Source organism: Oxyura jamaicensis, chromosome 13, assembly GCF_011077185.1.
Source record: "Oxyura jamaicensis isolate SHBP4307 breed ruddy duck chromosome 13, BPBGC_Ojam_1.0, whole genome shotgun sequence".
Taxonomy (NCBI): domain Eukaryota; kingdom Metazoa; phylum Chordata; class Aves; order Anseriformes; family Anatidae; genus Oxyura; species Oxyura jamaicensis.
Window position 1 is genome coordinate 749,293 of NC_048905.1, and position 17,374 is coordinate 766,666.

The window sequence follows — 17,374 nt, forward strand, 5'->3', positions numbered from 1 at the left end:
GGATCAGGGATGTGTTTACTCTGTGTTGCAAACTCTGCAGGTGAATGCATCTATCGGACCATTTTGTTATCATCTACCACACAACAGAAGAAACAGGCTGTACATCCATCTGTAAAACTATTTGAGGTATCTATTCAAATTTCCATCTTTTGCCTTAAGCAACTATTTTTGTTAATAGCCTGGAAGCTACTTAGAGATGGACTGTCTTCCACTTTGTTCATCACTTGAAACAGCACAGACTCCATTGCTTAGGGCTTTCAGGGACTGTTCTGATGGACTGTCCTGATAAGCAATCCTTCCTTCCTTCCCCTTCTTTCTAAATAGGAAACCCCCTCAATTATACACTATTTCTGAATGTAAGACCAGCTGTCTAGGCAAAATGCATGGTAGAATAATTTTGCGGAAGCAGTGTTAAGAAAACATGAAATTAATTCTTAGCTTTGATTTCAGGATTTTCTACATGTCTTCCAGATGTGATTAAACATAATCTGTCTGTCCATGGTCCTTTTCCATATATGCTCAATTCTCTTGCTTTTTGATAAGCACCCCCTACAGCATGGCCTAGTAGATAGAGGAGCTGTCATTGAAACATTGTCTTGCCACTCCTGGGTGACAAGAGGAAGACACTGCTTCTGTTTTAGTGTAAGTCTCACTCCCAACAACACACCAAGTCAGACCATATTACATTTTATTACAATTTTTATTAAAAAACTTTCACATTTTGTAATAAAATATATACTAAGAAATAGGTATCATCTTTAATTTCAAAAGAAATGGACAATTTAATGTAAAAATATGGCTGCGAATCATAAAGACTTGATCTTAAGTCATGTCACCCAAGGTTCATTACCAGCTAGTGAGCAAACATTTGAGCAATCTCACACCCCATTAACAATAATCTCAGCTATGCCTAATTCCTTTCATTTGTACATCATGCAAAAATCTCTTTCTAAATTGCTTTACAGCTGACAATTAATACTTTATCAATTACAGTTCTATGTGTGCTCTTGCTCTGGCTACCAGAAAGCCCAGTGGTGGATATGCTACTCAGTCACGCCTGAGTTGCTTTAAAGTAACATCTTGAGGACTCTCGTTACGATATTGAAGCATACAGAAGGTAAATTAGTATTTGCTAAATAGGATATTAAACAAACTTCACACATTGTGATAGGTGGCAAATAGCTAAAATAACATACATATAAAAAGCTAAACACATACTTAAATCAGAACCAGTGGTAGACTCACAGAAGTACAGATGGCTTGAATTTAAAACATGGTTAAGATTTTACCCCACATTGTGAAGAAAAACTTGGGATATGATCCTAATAGTCAACATTTCTATAAGAAATACTAAAGTCACCTTTAATAATTGCATTGCAATAGGTAGTGGTAAGGGTGACATGTTTTTGTTTTATTTTCTCCTTGCAACTTGTTGCTCTGAGATAATGAAAAGGATGAACATGTTATGCATATTTTGGTCATTCTACACCATGTACTTACTGCAATGTGATTAATGAACCTTCATTAATTGCTTGTTAAAATATCTGTCATTGAGATCTCCATCAACTACTGATTGTAACTCATTGTGGGGTAGAGCATATTTATACTTGATTGAATGCAGCAACACGTTCTAGATGATGTAGGGAATGAAATGAAGAAACTGATTTCCAGATGAAAAAGCAAGGAGAATTTTAGAATTCTGGAACATAAATACTCAAATCAGACTTGTTATATCTGTCTGCTTTTGAAAGTGAAGAATTAGACTCCACTTATCCTTAAGTTATCCTGTCAGTTCTTGTAGTTCTGTATTTGTATTCTGTTTCATAAACTGCTTTCTCGTTTTCTTAAAAGTATCAGGTCAGAACACTGCCTGCATAAAAACACAGAGTTTAGTGTGCAGGGAAAGCAAACTATAGACATGATATTGTTTGATATTGTTATGTGAATGAAGTCTACGTATTAAAAGATGGAACATTCTGTAGTCTGTTTTGGATGCTGTGATTCTGCAATTACCTGTAGCACCAGAAGACTTTTTTTTCTTGGCAGGACTGTAATTTTTAAATTAGCAATATCATTTTAAGACTTTGCTATTAAAAGGTAGAGTAGGATGTGTTGCTCTAAGACTTGGCTTAATGTTGAATGGATTCTCTTTCTATTACCACAATAGCATAACAACATTGAAACATCACTAGTGCAATTCACTATTACTGTGAAAGAAAAATACTCCTGGATGAAAGAAAGTAATCATGGATCTCTTGGCAACTGTGTGAACCTTATGTATCTTTTCTCTAATGACACAAAACCAGGAAGATCAAAAAGTCATTGAATGACAAACCCCTAAGTACATATAGTACTTAGGAGAAGTTGCGTATTAGACATCCTATTGCATTACTCCAGCAGGTTTGTAAATCCACACGCCTCTCTCCTTTTGTAGTGAGCATCATGATTAAGTATAAAAGGATTTTTTGTTTTCCCTATTCTATCTTTCTCCACATGGGCTGCACAGCAGAGATACCATATCCAGAAAATGAATCCCATTTCTGAATGCTTTTTCAGAGTGTCACTGCACTCACAGAGCGTCGATGGCTTCCATGGTTAAATTTTTTACCTTTATCTTTAGTTGGATTGCCACTGTCCTGTCCAGGAGATGTTACCCTACTGGGTACTAGGGGGCAATGACCAGAGAAAAGTCCTGCTGAAGATTCTGTAGCAGTGTATTCTTCCTCTGCCCACCTATTAAAGAAATAGTATCCTTCTTCAGGTGTCCATTTCTTGAGAGGATTCACTCCAGAGGTGGAAAGTCCCTGACTTTCTGTGTCCCTGTGAGATACAGTTGCTGCTGCTGGATGTAAAAACGGTGACAAACATAAATGGCTGATGTTTTGGTCGAGATCATCATTAGATGCTGGTGATGCTACAGGTGCATCAGAAGTTGTTTGTTTTCTTGACCTCAGTTTCTGGATTTCAAGATCCTGTTGCTCTTTAGGAAGCTTATCTAGCTGCTGAGCTTTCAGTATCAGGGATGTTCCAAAGGTTCCTCGCAGAGCGAAAATAAAGAACCTAATGAAAAAAGAAGAGAATGGATTGTCTTAGCAGTGGGTTCCTCCCATAATCTGCATCATATGACACAAATCCTGTTGCTAATTTTCCAGTACTCTAAAGGCATCTGATAGACACCTTATGCCTTATAGGTGAAAGTTGGCTCCTGGATGTTAATGCAACATATAACAATACACTTACCTTGACCTGTATTGAGTCAACTACAAGTAAATAAATGCTAAATGAATATTAATAGAACCATTTCATTGCAGATCAGTGCAGGAAAGATACATAGAAGCTCACTGAGAGGTTCTGTGTTTCAGAGATTATACTGCTGGAACACGCTAAAGAAAACACACACACACACAAATTAAAAACATCATCTTTGCTCAGGAAGCATTAAAAAATATGTCCAACTTTCCAATGCAGGACAGAGAACTTATATAACTATATATAGTGTGCAGTGAGCAACTACAAACCTTCGCTCCATGTCATGTCTGTCTTATCTGAAAAGCAAAGCCTTTTTCAGGCACCATTTCTAATAGGGTTTGACCTTTACATACATGGCCTTTATAAATATTTAAAACAAACATGAAATTTGTTTTAATTTCTCTCTGAAATTGCATTAATAAAGGTGTCATCTTCACATCTTGCTGATAAATATATGCATAAATAAGCATGACAACATTAAAAACAATAACAAGCTAGACTGAACACAGAATGGGCTTTTAAAGGAATGGACTTCTCAGGTCTACCTGCGTAAACAGGAGTGGAAAAACATGTATTTACTGTGCCCATGCTCAAGCTGGTCAAACCCAGGACTGGGAGCTGTGCTGTTGCTAGTTACAGCTGGGCAGCAGAGCCCAACTACCGAGAACCCAAGGCCATCCACAGAGAAAGGAAGGAGAACTTCCCATAAACTTCCATCTTCCATCTCATAAACTGCTCTTGCTCGCTCCCACCCTTCCCTCAGCCTTGCAATGGGAGACTCAGCAACCTATTGGGACTCCGGGCATTCCTGACAGACCACAGTCTGCTTCCACAGATGGAGAAATATATCTGGTTTGTACGCTGAAATCCTCCAAGAGGCACAGTGCTTGCCAATGAATGATGATGAATTTCATATCTCTCTGCATCTTCTCAGACTTAGGTATTTCAGTGCCTAACGCTGTGCAGTCTGTGTCCCATTACCTAGTTTAGTGGCAATGTTCAGATGCAGATGCACATTGCAAAGTGCTGCCAGACAGTGCTTCAGGACAAGCATGCATGTAGGCAGGGTGCAGGCAAGCGACATGGAGCACCTGCAGTGTCTCAGAAATGTCAGCTAGTGCAGGAGGCAGTCGTAAAAGGAAGAACTGAGGACAGCAAGGATTTTAACAAAACCTCTTAGAAAGAAACCAGAATCTCAAGGCTCCAACTGCTTTCTAAGGGAAATGAGGAACAGGGAGTGTGTTGAGATGAACTAGCTGAAACCCAATTTTAAGTGAAGGACTATATTTAACAAAGGGTGGTTTCACCATTGCTATCATATGCTGACACAGACAGAAACTGTCAGCCAGACAGTAGCAGAAACTGGAGGGTAGGTATTCTTTGAACTAAGGGCTCAGCAGAAAATAATCTGAGTTACCTACATGATGGAACAGCATTTCTCCAACTTTGAAGGTATCAAGATACAAATCTGTAAGCTCACTATCCTGCTGAGACACCAACAATCTTCACTTTGCTGAATTCCCAAGATGGAATTATGAGTCCTTAACCACATATGCAGCCCCGAGTAGAAAACTCAGGGTCAAAAATGACACTGTGAATGTGGGCTGAAAGGAAGAAAAAAATCACACGGGAAAAAAAAATATCTGGAAAAACAATGCTCTGCCTAGAAGACATGAGACCTCACTGAACCATGGGTTGTTTATCCTGACCTGAAGTTATATAATCTAACATGAAATCACAAAGAAATCTCAAATCAACTGGGGCAATAAAAATATTTTGAAGAGAAATATTAGTTGGTCTTGAAAAATTACTTTTTAGACAAAGCTAATGCTCAAATTATAATACTTAAAATCATTTACAAAATCCGATGATGAAAGTATTTTCCTGAATCTTGCAATGTCAGCGTGCTGCACTACTTCATAACAATTAGGATGAGAATGAGACTAGCAAGTTAGCCAAACAGAATCATTTCTTTAATTGTCTAAGCAGAAATAAAATTTTAAAAAATTAAATTAAGTTTTAAATTTACATTTTAAAATTGGTGCAAGTCAGACAAAGCATACCTGCTTAAAGAATGAATGAGGTATTAAGCACTGAAGTAGTAAGGTTACTACATACATATATGCAAACAGGATCATGTTTTTCAAACCAAATTTTCTCAGGAAACTACCAGAACAATTATCTCTCCCCCAAATATCATTTAGTCTCAACTAAAGTTATCATAAACATACCTGATTTGTCACAAAGAGTAAAACTAAGACTCTGGATGTAGAAAATTATTTGATATAGAGGTGTTCTTAAATTTGGCTTAATAATACACTATAATGTACTGGAGAAACTGAATATATTTTGTAACTTTTTAAATCATACAGGTGTATTTCAAAGACTAGCTTTCTAGTTTTGATCTGCTTTACTACATTGTGTTTTTCATAGTGAACATTTACGTAAAGGATTTGCAGCAGAGCAGTAAACTTTGAAAGACCCCAGAAATATATATATATATATTTTCTGATTGGAAAACAAAGGTAGTATATGTATAGAGACTTATCTAGGGCTATATGACCAAATAAACAAATGATTCATGAACAGGAAAATTGAACTCAGGCTTCTGACTTCCAGCCTGATCTCTGCACAACATATGTGCCTGACATATCTCATATCTAGATACATCATTGTTATTTCCCTCAAACACCTACAAATTCCCCAAATGAAAACTGAGGAAAACAGTGCTTTGCACAAACCTTGGCAAGAGTGCGATGACTGGGGTAATAAGACAGAGTAAGTAGAAGGTAGGTTCTGAAAGCTGTTTCTCCATGATCCAGTAGGGGTTGGTGGGAGGGTTGCAGACCACGCAGGCAGCATTGTAGATCAGAGAGAAGACGAAGTAGATCACCACACTCCCAATCATCGTGATCCAGTGGAACAGTGTCTGTAAGCACCAAGAGTACAAAATGACCGTAATGCATCTGGGGCCCTGACTCTGGGTGCAAGACAGAAGGACAGAAAGAATAACTAGAAAGGAGGTATCCAATAGATCTGTGAATGAATAGATCTGTGTACTCTTCGAATGAAGAGTACAGCTGGAGAAATACCTGGAAATTAACTTACAAACCAACACTGACAGTGAATACAGTTCTTGAAGTAATACGTTCTGCTCATATACTGAAGTATGTAAAAGTTGTGTACTGTCCAGTCCAAAGGCATGGTAGAAGCAAATTTTGTTTCTGTGCTCATTAAACTATTATCCTGAGGCTAATAATAAATTCTAACATATTGTGAAATCTCAGTGCATGTACTACCCACAATTAAGGTAAATGATTCTGACAGAAAACTCTATGGCTATATGGTATGTTATGCGCAGAAATGAAAAAAGTTATGTGAATGGGACAGGCAAAACACATACCCATGTTTTCATTTCTAGAGCCTGGTGCAAGAGGATGGTCAGGAGGGAAATGGTATTGATGGGGTTTCCAAAGGAAAACACATCTATATCGGAGTCCTTGTACATCTAGAAAACAGGCAGATAGACTGTGATGAACCTTGACTACTCACAGGTGATTTTTTTCTATTTTTTCTAAAGAGGGTTGGAGAATGAGAATATGAATGACCCCCATACTTACCAAATAAGGGACAAAGAAGCAAATAAGACTCTGGTAGAAGGCGTCCAACATTGTAATAATGAACGTTGACAGCTTGTATATCTGTAGGAGTTTACAGATAACAGTCATTATGATGGCACACATATCTCTGATCTGTCCTGCAGACGTGTTTGTTTTTCTTCTGCTCAGACTACTCATTATAGCTAACTAGCCTCTCTTCATGAACAAAAGCCCCTTGAACAGCTGATTTAGAACACTTATCCCAGAACAGGCATGTGTTAACTAAAGACAGTAAGATTTCTGGGGAGATTAGCCCACTAGCTAGGGATTGTAAAGCTCAGTGTCACAAATGCCTCTGTCCATACCTGAAGAACCTAATTCCTCAAATTCTTTTTCAAACACAGATCTTCCTGGGGCTAACAGGGTTGGGCAAAATTCCTTTCTTTTAAGGTTCTTTCCATTAAAACCTCTATTTTGTGCCTTTTTATTTTGACTCTGTGTCATATTTAAACTTATCCAGAGACCTGTGATGCCACAGCTCTGGTGGAGGAGAAACATTACAGGAGTGACAGAAGGGTGGGCTCCTGTGGTTTCAATGCAGACATAATGCCAAAGCAGGAACAATGACTTCTTCAAAATGATAAAGAGGTTCAGGACCTCCTCCTAAGAAAAGGGATGGAAAGTCCTACAGAGAATCCTCAAATTCTGCACTCCTTTGACTAGATTTTTCAAAACGTGACTAAATAAGATGTGAACAAAAACAATTAAACCTTCTTTTTGTGGACATTAGCAAACTAGAAACTGTAAATAGATCATTTGGTTTCAGGTGAGTCTGAAACTCTTCTTTTCCCTCCCTCCTCACAAACCCAAATACCATGCGGTCTTACCAAACAGTGGTCAAGACATACCTCTGAATTTTGCCCATTCTTGTACAACTCAGGCAAACCCAGAAGTGTTTCTGCAGAAACATCTTTATCCAGGATTCCAAAGATCAGAGGTGGCATCGAGGTGAAGAAAAGATTGAAAAAAATCATCTGCCAATAATCTATCATTGTGTTGCCTGAGAACCCACAGAAAAACTGGTACCAGAAGAGCAGGTTGACGTAGCTCTGTGGGAGAAGCAAATACAAACCCAATGTTGTGTTGCTGGCTGAACTGTCATTCCCCATATGTGCAAAAGCACATCCCTTATGCTGATGTGATCTCTCTTTGGGTTGTGCAGGCTGTGGAGCTTCTCCTTTATGTCCTCTTCCCTCCTCCACCCTATTATGAAAGCTGATGTGGACCCTTCAATTTGCAATGCATAGATAGTTTGTGATTCCCATAGTTTCATCTAAGAAATTTGCGCAGTACATTGGTTATTAACACAGTTTCCCAATAATTCATTATTTTGGTTAAAGGCACTTTCAGTAGACATCTCGGCATGTTGTTCCATAAAGCAATATATCTTAAGGGACTGCTTCACACTGATCCACTGTGATACAGCTGCATAAAAACTGTTACGTTACTTTAAGAAAATATAACAGAATAAGTAAACAAATTGTTCACAGCTCTGAGCAGCAGAGTTTAAATTCCTTTTATAGGTTTGGTGTCAGTGTCAGGCCTCCTCCTCCCTAATGGTACCAGGGAGATAATAGAACCGCAGCATCCCATTCTGGAGAGCTATTTCATATTGCAAATAAATATTCTTCGAACTCTGAGAAGATGCCCAGTTAGTAAAAAGAAAAAGAAAAGTTTCAATTTCTATTACAAATGTTAATGCAGATAAGACATAATCTTTATTCAAAGTATACAAAAATATAAAATACGGATACTTTGAATTCTAAGTAAGTATTCTTTCATGCTCTAAGTATATTTCACGTCAAATTGCCTTGTTTGCACAGTCTTGCAGACACTAATGCTATCAGATTTATCCACTTTACATTATTCTTCAATGCATATGCTCATTTGCATATACATTACATTTTTAATAAAAATGCCAGATATGACTGCATCATTGATTGCAAGTGGCTCCTATCAAATTAAACGCAAAAAAGCAGGTTTCACTAGCAACCACTTCTTTGTGTGGAGTCATCTTCTGTATTCTAGCACTAATAATCTGATGCTCCTAATGCAAGTTTTATTTTGAGACCCATGGGTATTATTAACAAAGTTTCTTGAACTACCATATAAAAAGTTACTAAACATTCAGTTCCTTTTCCTTCCAGGATAATGCTATTTCAAAAGATGTTCAGATCCTGTATTGTCCTCAATGCTTTATGCAGTATATTACTAAGAAGGAGGTAGAAAACTGCTTAGGGATATGGTTTAGTGGAAGATTTGTTAGTGTTAGGTCAAAGGTTGGACTTGGTGATCTTGGAGGTCTCTTCCAACCTAGACTATTCTGTGATTCTGTGATTCTGGTAAAGTGCAGAAACAGGAACTGCAGTTTCATAAAAAAGTAAGAGAGTATAGGAAGCAAAACTCAGAAAAAACAAACAAACAAAAAAAACCTGTCCTGTATTTAGCTCTTGCTAGGATGAAAGCTTTCATAATTTTAACCATCTTACCACATTTTTGTAGAAAAAGTATATCACCATCTTTGCCAGGCGAGTGTAACACCAATGTCCATGGACAAGAAGTAGTTTTTTGAGATGCTTAAATCGGGATACTGCAAAGTCACTAGCCATCACTGCCTTCAGTAAAAAGAACAGAAGTTACTTTACAATTTCTTTTTCCCCACTTAGTATGATGGAATTTGAACATGGACATTAAAACAATTTTCTACTATTGCATATTGCAGGGAAAAAAAAGAAGCTTACTACAGTGGACAGTCATGTTTTTCCATACTTATGAGCAAACACTCATTTGTCCATGCATGCTAATTGTTGGGTCAAATGCTCCTTTTTGGCTGGTCCCCTAATTATGGACTGCATATTCTTTTATGACAGTAATGATGCCAACCTCCCTCTTTAAGGTGACACTCAGGCTATACAGCTGCTATGAAACTTATTAAGCAGCAAGAAATCATGTGACTAAAGAGGAGTGGAAGTAAACTGAAATGATACCTGCATGCCTTCTTGGCCAGATATTCCAATCCCAACATCAGCTGCTTGAATCATACTTACATCATTTGCACCATCACCTAGAAAAGGGAAGACAGAAATGAACAATAAAGATGCAAGAAAGGGTGGTTAACATGCCTATACTAGAATGAAAAAAAAAAAAAAAGTGCAGCTGTGCTGTTAAGCATGGCCTATTCTGTTGTACCATGCATCTCAGTTAGGGTAACTGATAGTCAGCATTGAGCAACCATGATCTCTAGGCTCTGATGTTGGTTGGAACATCCTCCTTCTCAGAAGACCTGGATCCACCACTAAGCCTGGCATTGGGACCAGCTGGCTGGTGGCATGGACACCCTGACACCATCCACATCTGCACCATTTCATACGTTTCTCCTCAGTCAACTTGATATGCTCAACAACATGCTTTGCAGAACCCTACTTCACTGAACTCTCCAAATTATATGATAAATTTTATTGCAATTGACAATATAGCAAGCAAATTTTAGGAGTTATTCTGCTCCTTTCAACTTTTAGCAATGTGTTGAATAAATAACAAAATTTCCATGGAAAGAATCATCATGGTTGCCTGCAACATGGAGTTTGTGAATTAGGTTAACTGGTAAAGCAAAAGAAATGAAGCAGAAGGCTGTGAGTTAATGTTTTTAACTCTGAGGCAAAGCAAGAAATTTAATACATCAGACTCTTCCTTTTCTGATATGCCTTGTTTGGTCTACATAGATGTATTTTTTAGTTTTAAGTAACAAAAATCAATTCTGCAAGGATTTTACTGGGATCGCTTAACAACAGTGAGCTGGAAACTCAAAGCATTTCACATTATTTGGAGGTAAAAAGCAAAGGAGCTGGTGCTTAATGCTACTCTGGGGATAACTCTGGTTCCACCAGTTGGGAAAATCTGACAGGAAAAGGGCTTTATGAGAACACAGAACAGTACTACTATCGACTGCTTCCCTTCCTTAAGTGAGGGGATTCCAAAGGGAACACATACATGTGTTTGTACTTGTGTGCTTGAAAGGGACTACTGGGAGATACTTCATCTTATTTAAATGGGGGGCAGACTTGCTCACTGAAAGCTGAAGGAGGACTTTCATATGGTTGTTGGTTAGGAAAGACTATTCAATGCTAGTTTTTCACTGTATGTATCTAAGAGGAGGTGTAATAAATAGCTCATACAATGTATATATTCTGTACATTTTTAAAACTCACATTGAAAGAGTCTGCTGCCTATTTCTCCTGTAAAATTCAAAAAGGAGGTACCTATCGACAGGGTCATCACTTTTAACTGCCTCCGAACGAGCTTGACCACCATGCTCTTCTGGAGGGGGGTGGAACGGCAGCACAGCACCGAGCGGCAGTGCCTCGTCAGCTCCAGGAACTTGTCCTCCAGGCCCCCCTGGAAGATGATGCTCAGCGTCCTGCCATCAATCACCAGTCCGAACTCAGGACTGGGCACCTCAGAGGCTGATAAAGATGTTGGGACAAAGTCAAAAAATTTCCTCCGTGGTTTTTCAACCTCGTAATTCTTTCTCACTTCTTCCAAGGTTAAATTCAAGAGTGATTCACAAGTTTCCTGTGAGAAAACAGAAGTGGTTCTAGAAATAGTTATCTCCATCTCCCTTTACAGCACAGCACCTTACAAAGTGTATGTTTGTATAATCATGCCAGTGGGTTGAAGCCTATTAGATGAACACTGGGGAAAACTGACCGAGAAAGGTACTAATTTGTCAAACTGGAGATTATTTCAATGACGACATCAAATCCTTCAGTGAAAAAAAACACATTTTATCAGCTGGTTAACTGCAATAAGAAATTATTTCAAGGGAAAAAAAAAAAAGTCTCACTTCAGGAAGATATAGTTGTATTTGCAGTGCTGAGAGTTCAAAAGGAATTTTTTTTTTTTTTTTTTTTTTTTTTTTTTTGTGCTAAAGGACATTTTAAAAACTACCTCTGATATGAATGATGTGAGATATTCGATATTCCAGCCTCTGCTTCCCTTGGAAATAAATTATGGTAGAGAAACAAGAGGTTCAGATTTCCAAAATTACTCAGTAATTTTGACAGTTTGGCCTTTTCTAGGTCATAAATCAGGTGTGTGTCACAGGGACACAACTAAGGCTTCATATTGCCCAGTGCAGTGCTTCAAACACACGCTAAACCTTTCCTTATTAGCAAATTTGCCTCATTTTGGATGAAAGTCACCTTAGTATCACACAGAGATTTAAGAGGGGCACTTTTACCTCTCCCATACAGATCTCCTAAATTGGCACACCACTATCAAACAAAACCCAGAATGATCTAAAAGTTATTTTGCTGCCAGTTCGTACTAAAAGTCCTCTTTCTGTAGCATGGCACTGAATACCTGAGGAGCTAATCACTCCTTTTTCTACCTTTTCTGTCAGCCTTATTGAGTGATGATTCAGTTCTGAAATGTTATTTTCACTTTATGTTACATAAGGTACATGTGTAGGATGTTTGCAAGATTTAAATTACACTTCAGTGGGAGGTTCTGGAATCAAATGTAATTCTGACACCTAATAGAAAGCTGCATCTAACCGGCACACTGAAAACCTCCAAAAAATATTAAAGCAGCAACATCTTTCTGTGAACAAAACAAAAATTGTATTGGAAATTCCAGGCTCGCATTTTTAAATGAATCCCTCCAAACTACCTACTTGTGTTGCCTCTTTCTGGAAGCTATGTAATTTCCAGCATTTCAATAAGCTACTGGGCTCAGGGGTGGAACGAGAGTCCTTTCCCACTGAAGCCAGCCACCATAGTTCCATTTCTGCTGTCCTTAACAATTATTTCCTCCTGTTTTTGAGCTTCACCTCTTCCTCAGCACTGGAAGAGGTTGGGTAAAAATATTGGGGATGGAAGACTGGGATTTCTTAATATGGTGCTGAAAATTGAATTGGACAGCAAAATGAAAAACAGGTAAAGACACTAAAATATTTCAATGACTTGAATTAAGAACTGTCCCATGCTCAGTACGTGGCCATGAGTGAAGATGAACATCTGACAGAAAGCAAACTTAACCATAGGTGCAAAGAAACATTGTGGTATTTCCCACCTGGATCCACTTCATTAGCTATTAAATTTTAACCCTCTGTCAAAGGCTTTATCTTTTGATGAATATTTAGATTAAGGGTTAACTTTGTCAAACTTAATAGGGTTTTGTGAAAGGAGAAACCCTTTGTATTATTTATTTTCCCTCACTGCAGCCACTTGGGGACTCTTCATAACCAGTGTCCTTGGCTTCACTTTGAAAGGGAGGGAGATAAACAGCATTAAAATATAAAGCTAATGCCCACTGAATGACTTACATTCACACAAGCACCTATATGTGCGCTGTGTGCACCTGAGTCCAGACTGACGGCCACATGGGGTGCTATAGGTGAGCACATCTGCCTGTGTTTCCTGGAGTCAGGGTGGTCCTGCCTGTAGCATCACTTCTCTGACAGGAACCATCTAATTTCCATCCTAAATATATTCATTCTGCCTCCCATTAAAGCAGATATGCGTATCAAATGAAATTACACATTGAAGCAAGGAATGTATTCCGTGCCGAATTCCGTATCATCTTTGCATGTTTCCCTATTTCTGTGACATTAAAAGAGAGACATTTGCATAGCATATTATTCCTGTTTGGAGAGCTACTAGCTGCAGACAAAAGAAGCTAGAAAGTAGGCCATCTGACTGCTCTATACCACTGCCTATCAAAAGAAAAACAGTCAGTATTTTAACATCACTTAATTAATCCTCACAATAGTTTTATAGAGAAAGACAAGCTTGTAATGGGGAGAAAAATGAAGGCAACTGAGACAAGTGACTTGCCTAGTCCCAAAAAGAGGCCCAGCCTTCCCCCCTCAACCTCCCATCTACCTACAGAAAAGCCCTTCTCATGACAGCTCCCATTACTGATGAGTACAGGTCACAAGTGTACACTGCAAAAAGAGAACAGAGCAGTACCGTGGTGACCTCATGGCCACTTGGGGCTGTACAGTAAGATGGCACTGACAACAAAACAAAAAAGAGGACAGCTCAGCTGGCATTTTGGACGTTAGAAATGGTCAGGTATGTTGACTTCTTTCAAATGGGTTGAGCTGTGATGCCTGAACTTGAACGTCCTTAAAGCTGTCTCACAAAGTCATCTGCACTGCCAGGATGCCTGGAACAATGCTACTTGAAACTGTTTGCTACAGCGGACATTCCACTTTCTGAGAGCAAGGCATGGTTTCCCTGGTACCATGTTGCTTCACAATCTGCAAAAGCCAATGCTGCTTTTTTAAAGATTTTTTGCTTTCGCCATCCTTAATGACATTTACCTTCTTTGAAAGTTTTTTTCTCCCGTCTGTTCAGATGGTTTCAGGAATAGCCATGGATTGCACCACAGATTGTTCACTGAATTTTGTGAGTAACAGGAGCTGACAGAGATGCCCCTCAAGTGATTATTTTCATTTTGGAGTATGTTTCCTTTATCTACCACCTGATCTTCTTGTTGTCACAGAAATTCAGGGAATATCTGTGCACATCTACCACTATGTAGGCTACCATGGAGTGTCAAGAATGTGACTGCATTTTTAACCAGCCCACAGGAGCTTTATTTAGGTTTCTGAGAAGGTGAAATACTGCTTACGCAAAAAGACACCAGGTTAAATTGTTCTCACTAACTTCTGATTAAGCCTAATCCTGTTTGGGAACATGCAACTAGAAAGTTCTGAATTTAATTAAATCTACACTTGCATTTTATCCCAGACTGACTCATATAATACTTTCCAAATGTCTTCCTACAGATATCACCTGGATTTACAATACCATTGTAACTGAAATTTCCATTGCAAGTGAAAAAGCCAAATACCAATATTATTAAGGAATCAGGCATATAAACTGCATATTATCTTTTTCCTAAAGCTCACTAGTTAGGTCATTTTTAAAAAAAGTTTATTTTGATTTGGAAACTTGTATTTTAATTGAATAAAATTCTACATAACTGTCTTGTGTTCAAATTCATCCTGTTACATGTGGTCTAAAGAATTTATGGCCTAATGTTGCTATGTGGATATCTGGTTAGCTGTGTCTTGTGGTGAATACAGCCTAAAGCAAATCAGTGTCAAGCTGAAAGCTGTGAAGAAAGGGAAAGATAGAAAATTATGTGCATCCCCCTGTACTCACCTTATTTTCTGTGTTTATGGTGAAGACAGTGTCCCTTTGGTTCAGGAGCTTACAGGAATATGCAATGTTAACTGCTGTTTCCTGTTTGTCTCCTGTTAACACCCAGATCTGTATCCCAGCTTCTCGAAGAGCTGCGATAGTGTCAGGAACTCCATCTTGCAGCCGATCTTCAATCCCTGTTGCCCCTGGGCAAACAGGAAAAGACAACGTGAACTAGTTTTCTTTAATCTGGAAATATTTGGAAACCATCTTGCCATTTTTTTTGAATTCCAATCATGAGCTTATCAAGAATTGTGCCAAGGTATTGTCCAGCAGATAAACACACGGGCACAAAATCTGCATTTGGATTAAGACCTAAATCTGTCATCAATCAAATTCTGACTCTTCATTTTCCTTGATGCTAGAACAATGCATTTCATTGCTTCCCAATAATCCAAAATGACAATGTACTGGCAGAGGAATTATACCATATGCATTTTTAAAGTACTGCATCAAGCCCCATCAAAGCAACCAGAAAAGATGAACTTTAACTATTTAAATGAATGCTATCGTATTGCCAAGTTAGATGCCTCACTCATCAAAGGGAGAAGAAAAGATACAGGAAGTATTCTTTTTTAAAATGTGCCAACTTAGAAACAGATGGACATAAGTCACCACCTGAATGTTATAATACTCCTTATCTCTTCCACTAGAGGTCACTTTGAAGATGCTGTAAATATGGTACATTAGAGATAGATACTGATTTTAGCTAAAATAACAGTTTTTGTGAAATGAAGTATGAATGCATGCAGTGCCTTAAGAGTTGGCAAAGATAACATTCTAACAAGATCTATGTTATCTCTTATATGCTTGTGCTTATGGTATTTACTGTTATTACTCTAATTTTTTAAATCATTGCATAGATTATGAAAAATCATAATGCTAATAGCTTGCAATCACAGAAATTCAGGATAACAAAATATGGGCACAGATGGTATTCACAGAAAGATGATAATGACTCTGAAAAACAAAGTCTTAAATACCAAAACATTTCAAAACAAAATAGAAAAGAAAGCACTGAAGCCCTCTGTAATTTAACAGAATAGTATTGTTAGATACTATGGTGATGGATGATGTGCAAGTTCCAAAGAAGTAAGTTTTAACATGAAATATCAACCTTTTACAAAATACAGAAAGCAAATATGACAGTGTAACAGGAGCAGAAATTCACTAGCAAGAATGAGGACAACAATTGTAGTTCCTGCTTTTTATAAAACAGTTCTATAACAGAAATTCCCTTGGAATTTGTGCTCAAAATTGAAGTGAATATATACTATTTTACAGCTTTATCTGAGGACACCTATATGTGACTGAATTATGGGAACTTCATTATCTACCATGTCAGCTGAGTTGCAGTTAACAGTTTCGGTACACTTTTTCAAAGTTACTGCTGCTCAAAATGCACTAGAAATTGTTTAAGTACCGTCATTGGACTGTGTACACTTGCCCTAAGATTTTCAAACCTCAGAGGAAGTCTTTTTGATATAATTTAATATAAGCTGTTGTCTGTCTGATTGCCAAGAATATCACAGGAGAGCAAGTGATACTTCATGCAATGACAATTCTTATTTTAGCTACCCAGCAAGGTGAGTTTGGTCTCCAGATGCTGTGCTGTCTCCATTAACAGATCCTCTCTGTTGTCAATTGCAGCTTCTGCCTCTCGACGAAAATTGGCCCATTTTTGAAAGTCATCCTCATTCAAAACCTGCATAACATAATTTAAAAAGAGCTCTTTTTAAATTTAAATAAGAGGAGAAGAATGCCAACATTCTGGATCACAGAGGCTTAACTCCTATCTGGGTTGATAAAATACTGTGTTGCCTCTAAAACAACAGAAACTTTTCCATGAGAAGACTGCAGGAGCTGGTAGCTATGAGAAAAAACGATGTGCCTTCCTGTTTGTGGAAGCTAAGAATTAAAAATATGGCCTAGAGAAACTCTCAATCCCACAGCCTTTAGCTGGGAGTGTATACTTGAGCACAGTTTCTGAAAGTTGCTCTGCAGGGTGTCTCACCACTTCTGCACTAAGGTATCAGGCTAAAATGCACTATCCCAGGCTGAAGGTAGGATTTCTGAAAGCTGAATACAAAGCAAAACAGAAAGTTGGCTTTCTATGTCCTGTCTGTAATCACTGTAGAGAGTAAGACAGAGCTGGTATAGGATAAATATAAATCAATATTTTGAGGTTGACAAAGAACCCATCATTTGTTCAAACTGGATAAAAACTGCAGAAAGAGAGGAGAAAAAGACTAC

The 17,374-nt window shown here is 38.1% G+C and overlaps 1 protein-coding gene across 1 annotated transcript in view; it reads right to left on the reverse strand.

Moving 5' to 3' along the window:
• Window positions 1-387: 387 nt before the first annotated feature.
• The window catches only part of ATP10B (ATPase phospholipid transporting 10B (putative)), a 54,546-nt gene continuing 37,559 nt past the window's right edge, over window positions 388-17,374 (reverse strand). The window contains exons 13-22 of the mRNA XM_035339054.1: window positions 16,700-16,826; window positions 15,083-15,267; window positions 11,168-11,480; window positions 9,896-9,972; window positions 9,398-9,523; window positions 7,757-7,957; window positions 6,870-6,950; window positions 6,653-6,757; window positions 5,991-6,178; window positions 388-3,060 (exon numbers count right to left, since the gene is read on the reverse strand). Coding sequence (XP_035194945.1) covers window positions 2,553-3,060; window positions 5,991-6,178; window positions 6,653-6,757; window positions 6,870-6,950; window positions 7,757-7,957; window positions 9,398-9,523; window positions 9,896-9,972; window positions 11,168-11,480; window positions 15,083-15,267; window positions 16,700-16,826 — 1,911 coding nt within the window. The 3' untranslated portion in view covers window positions 388-2,552. The remainder of the gene's footprint in view (window positions 3,061-5,990; window positions 6,179-6,652; window positions 6,758-6,869; window positions 6,951-7,756; window positions 7,958-9,397; window positions 9,524-9,895; window positions 9,973-11,167; window positions 11,481-15,082; window positions 15,268-16,699; window positions 16,827-17,374) is intronic.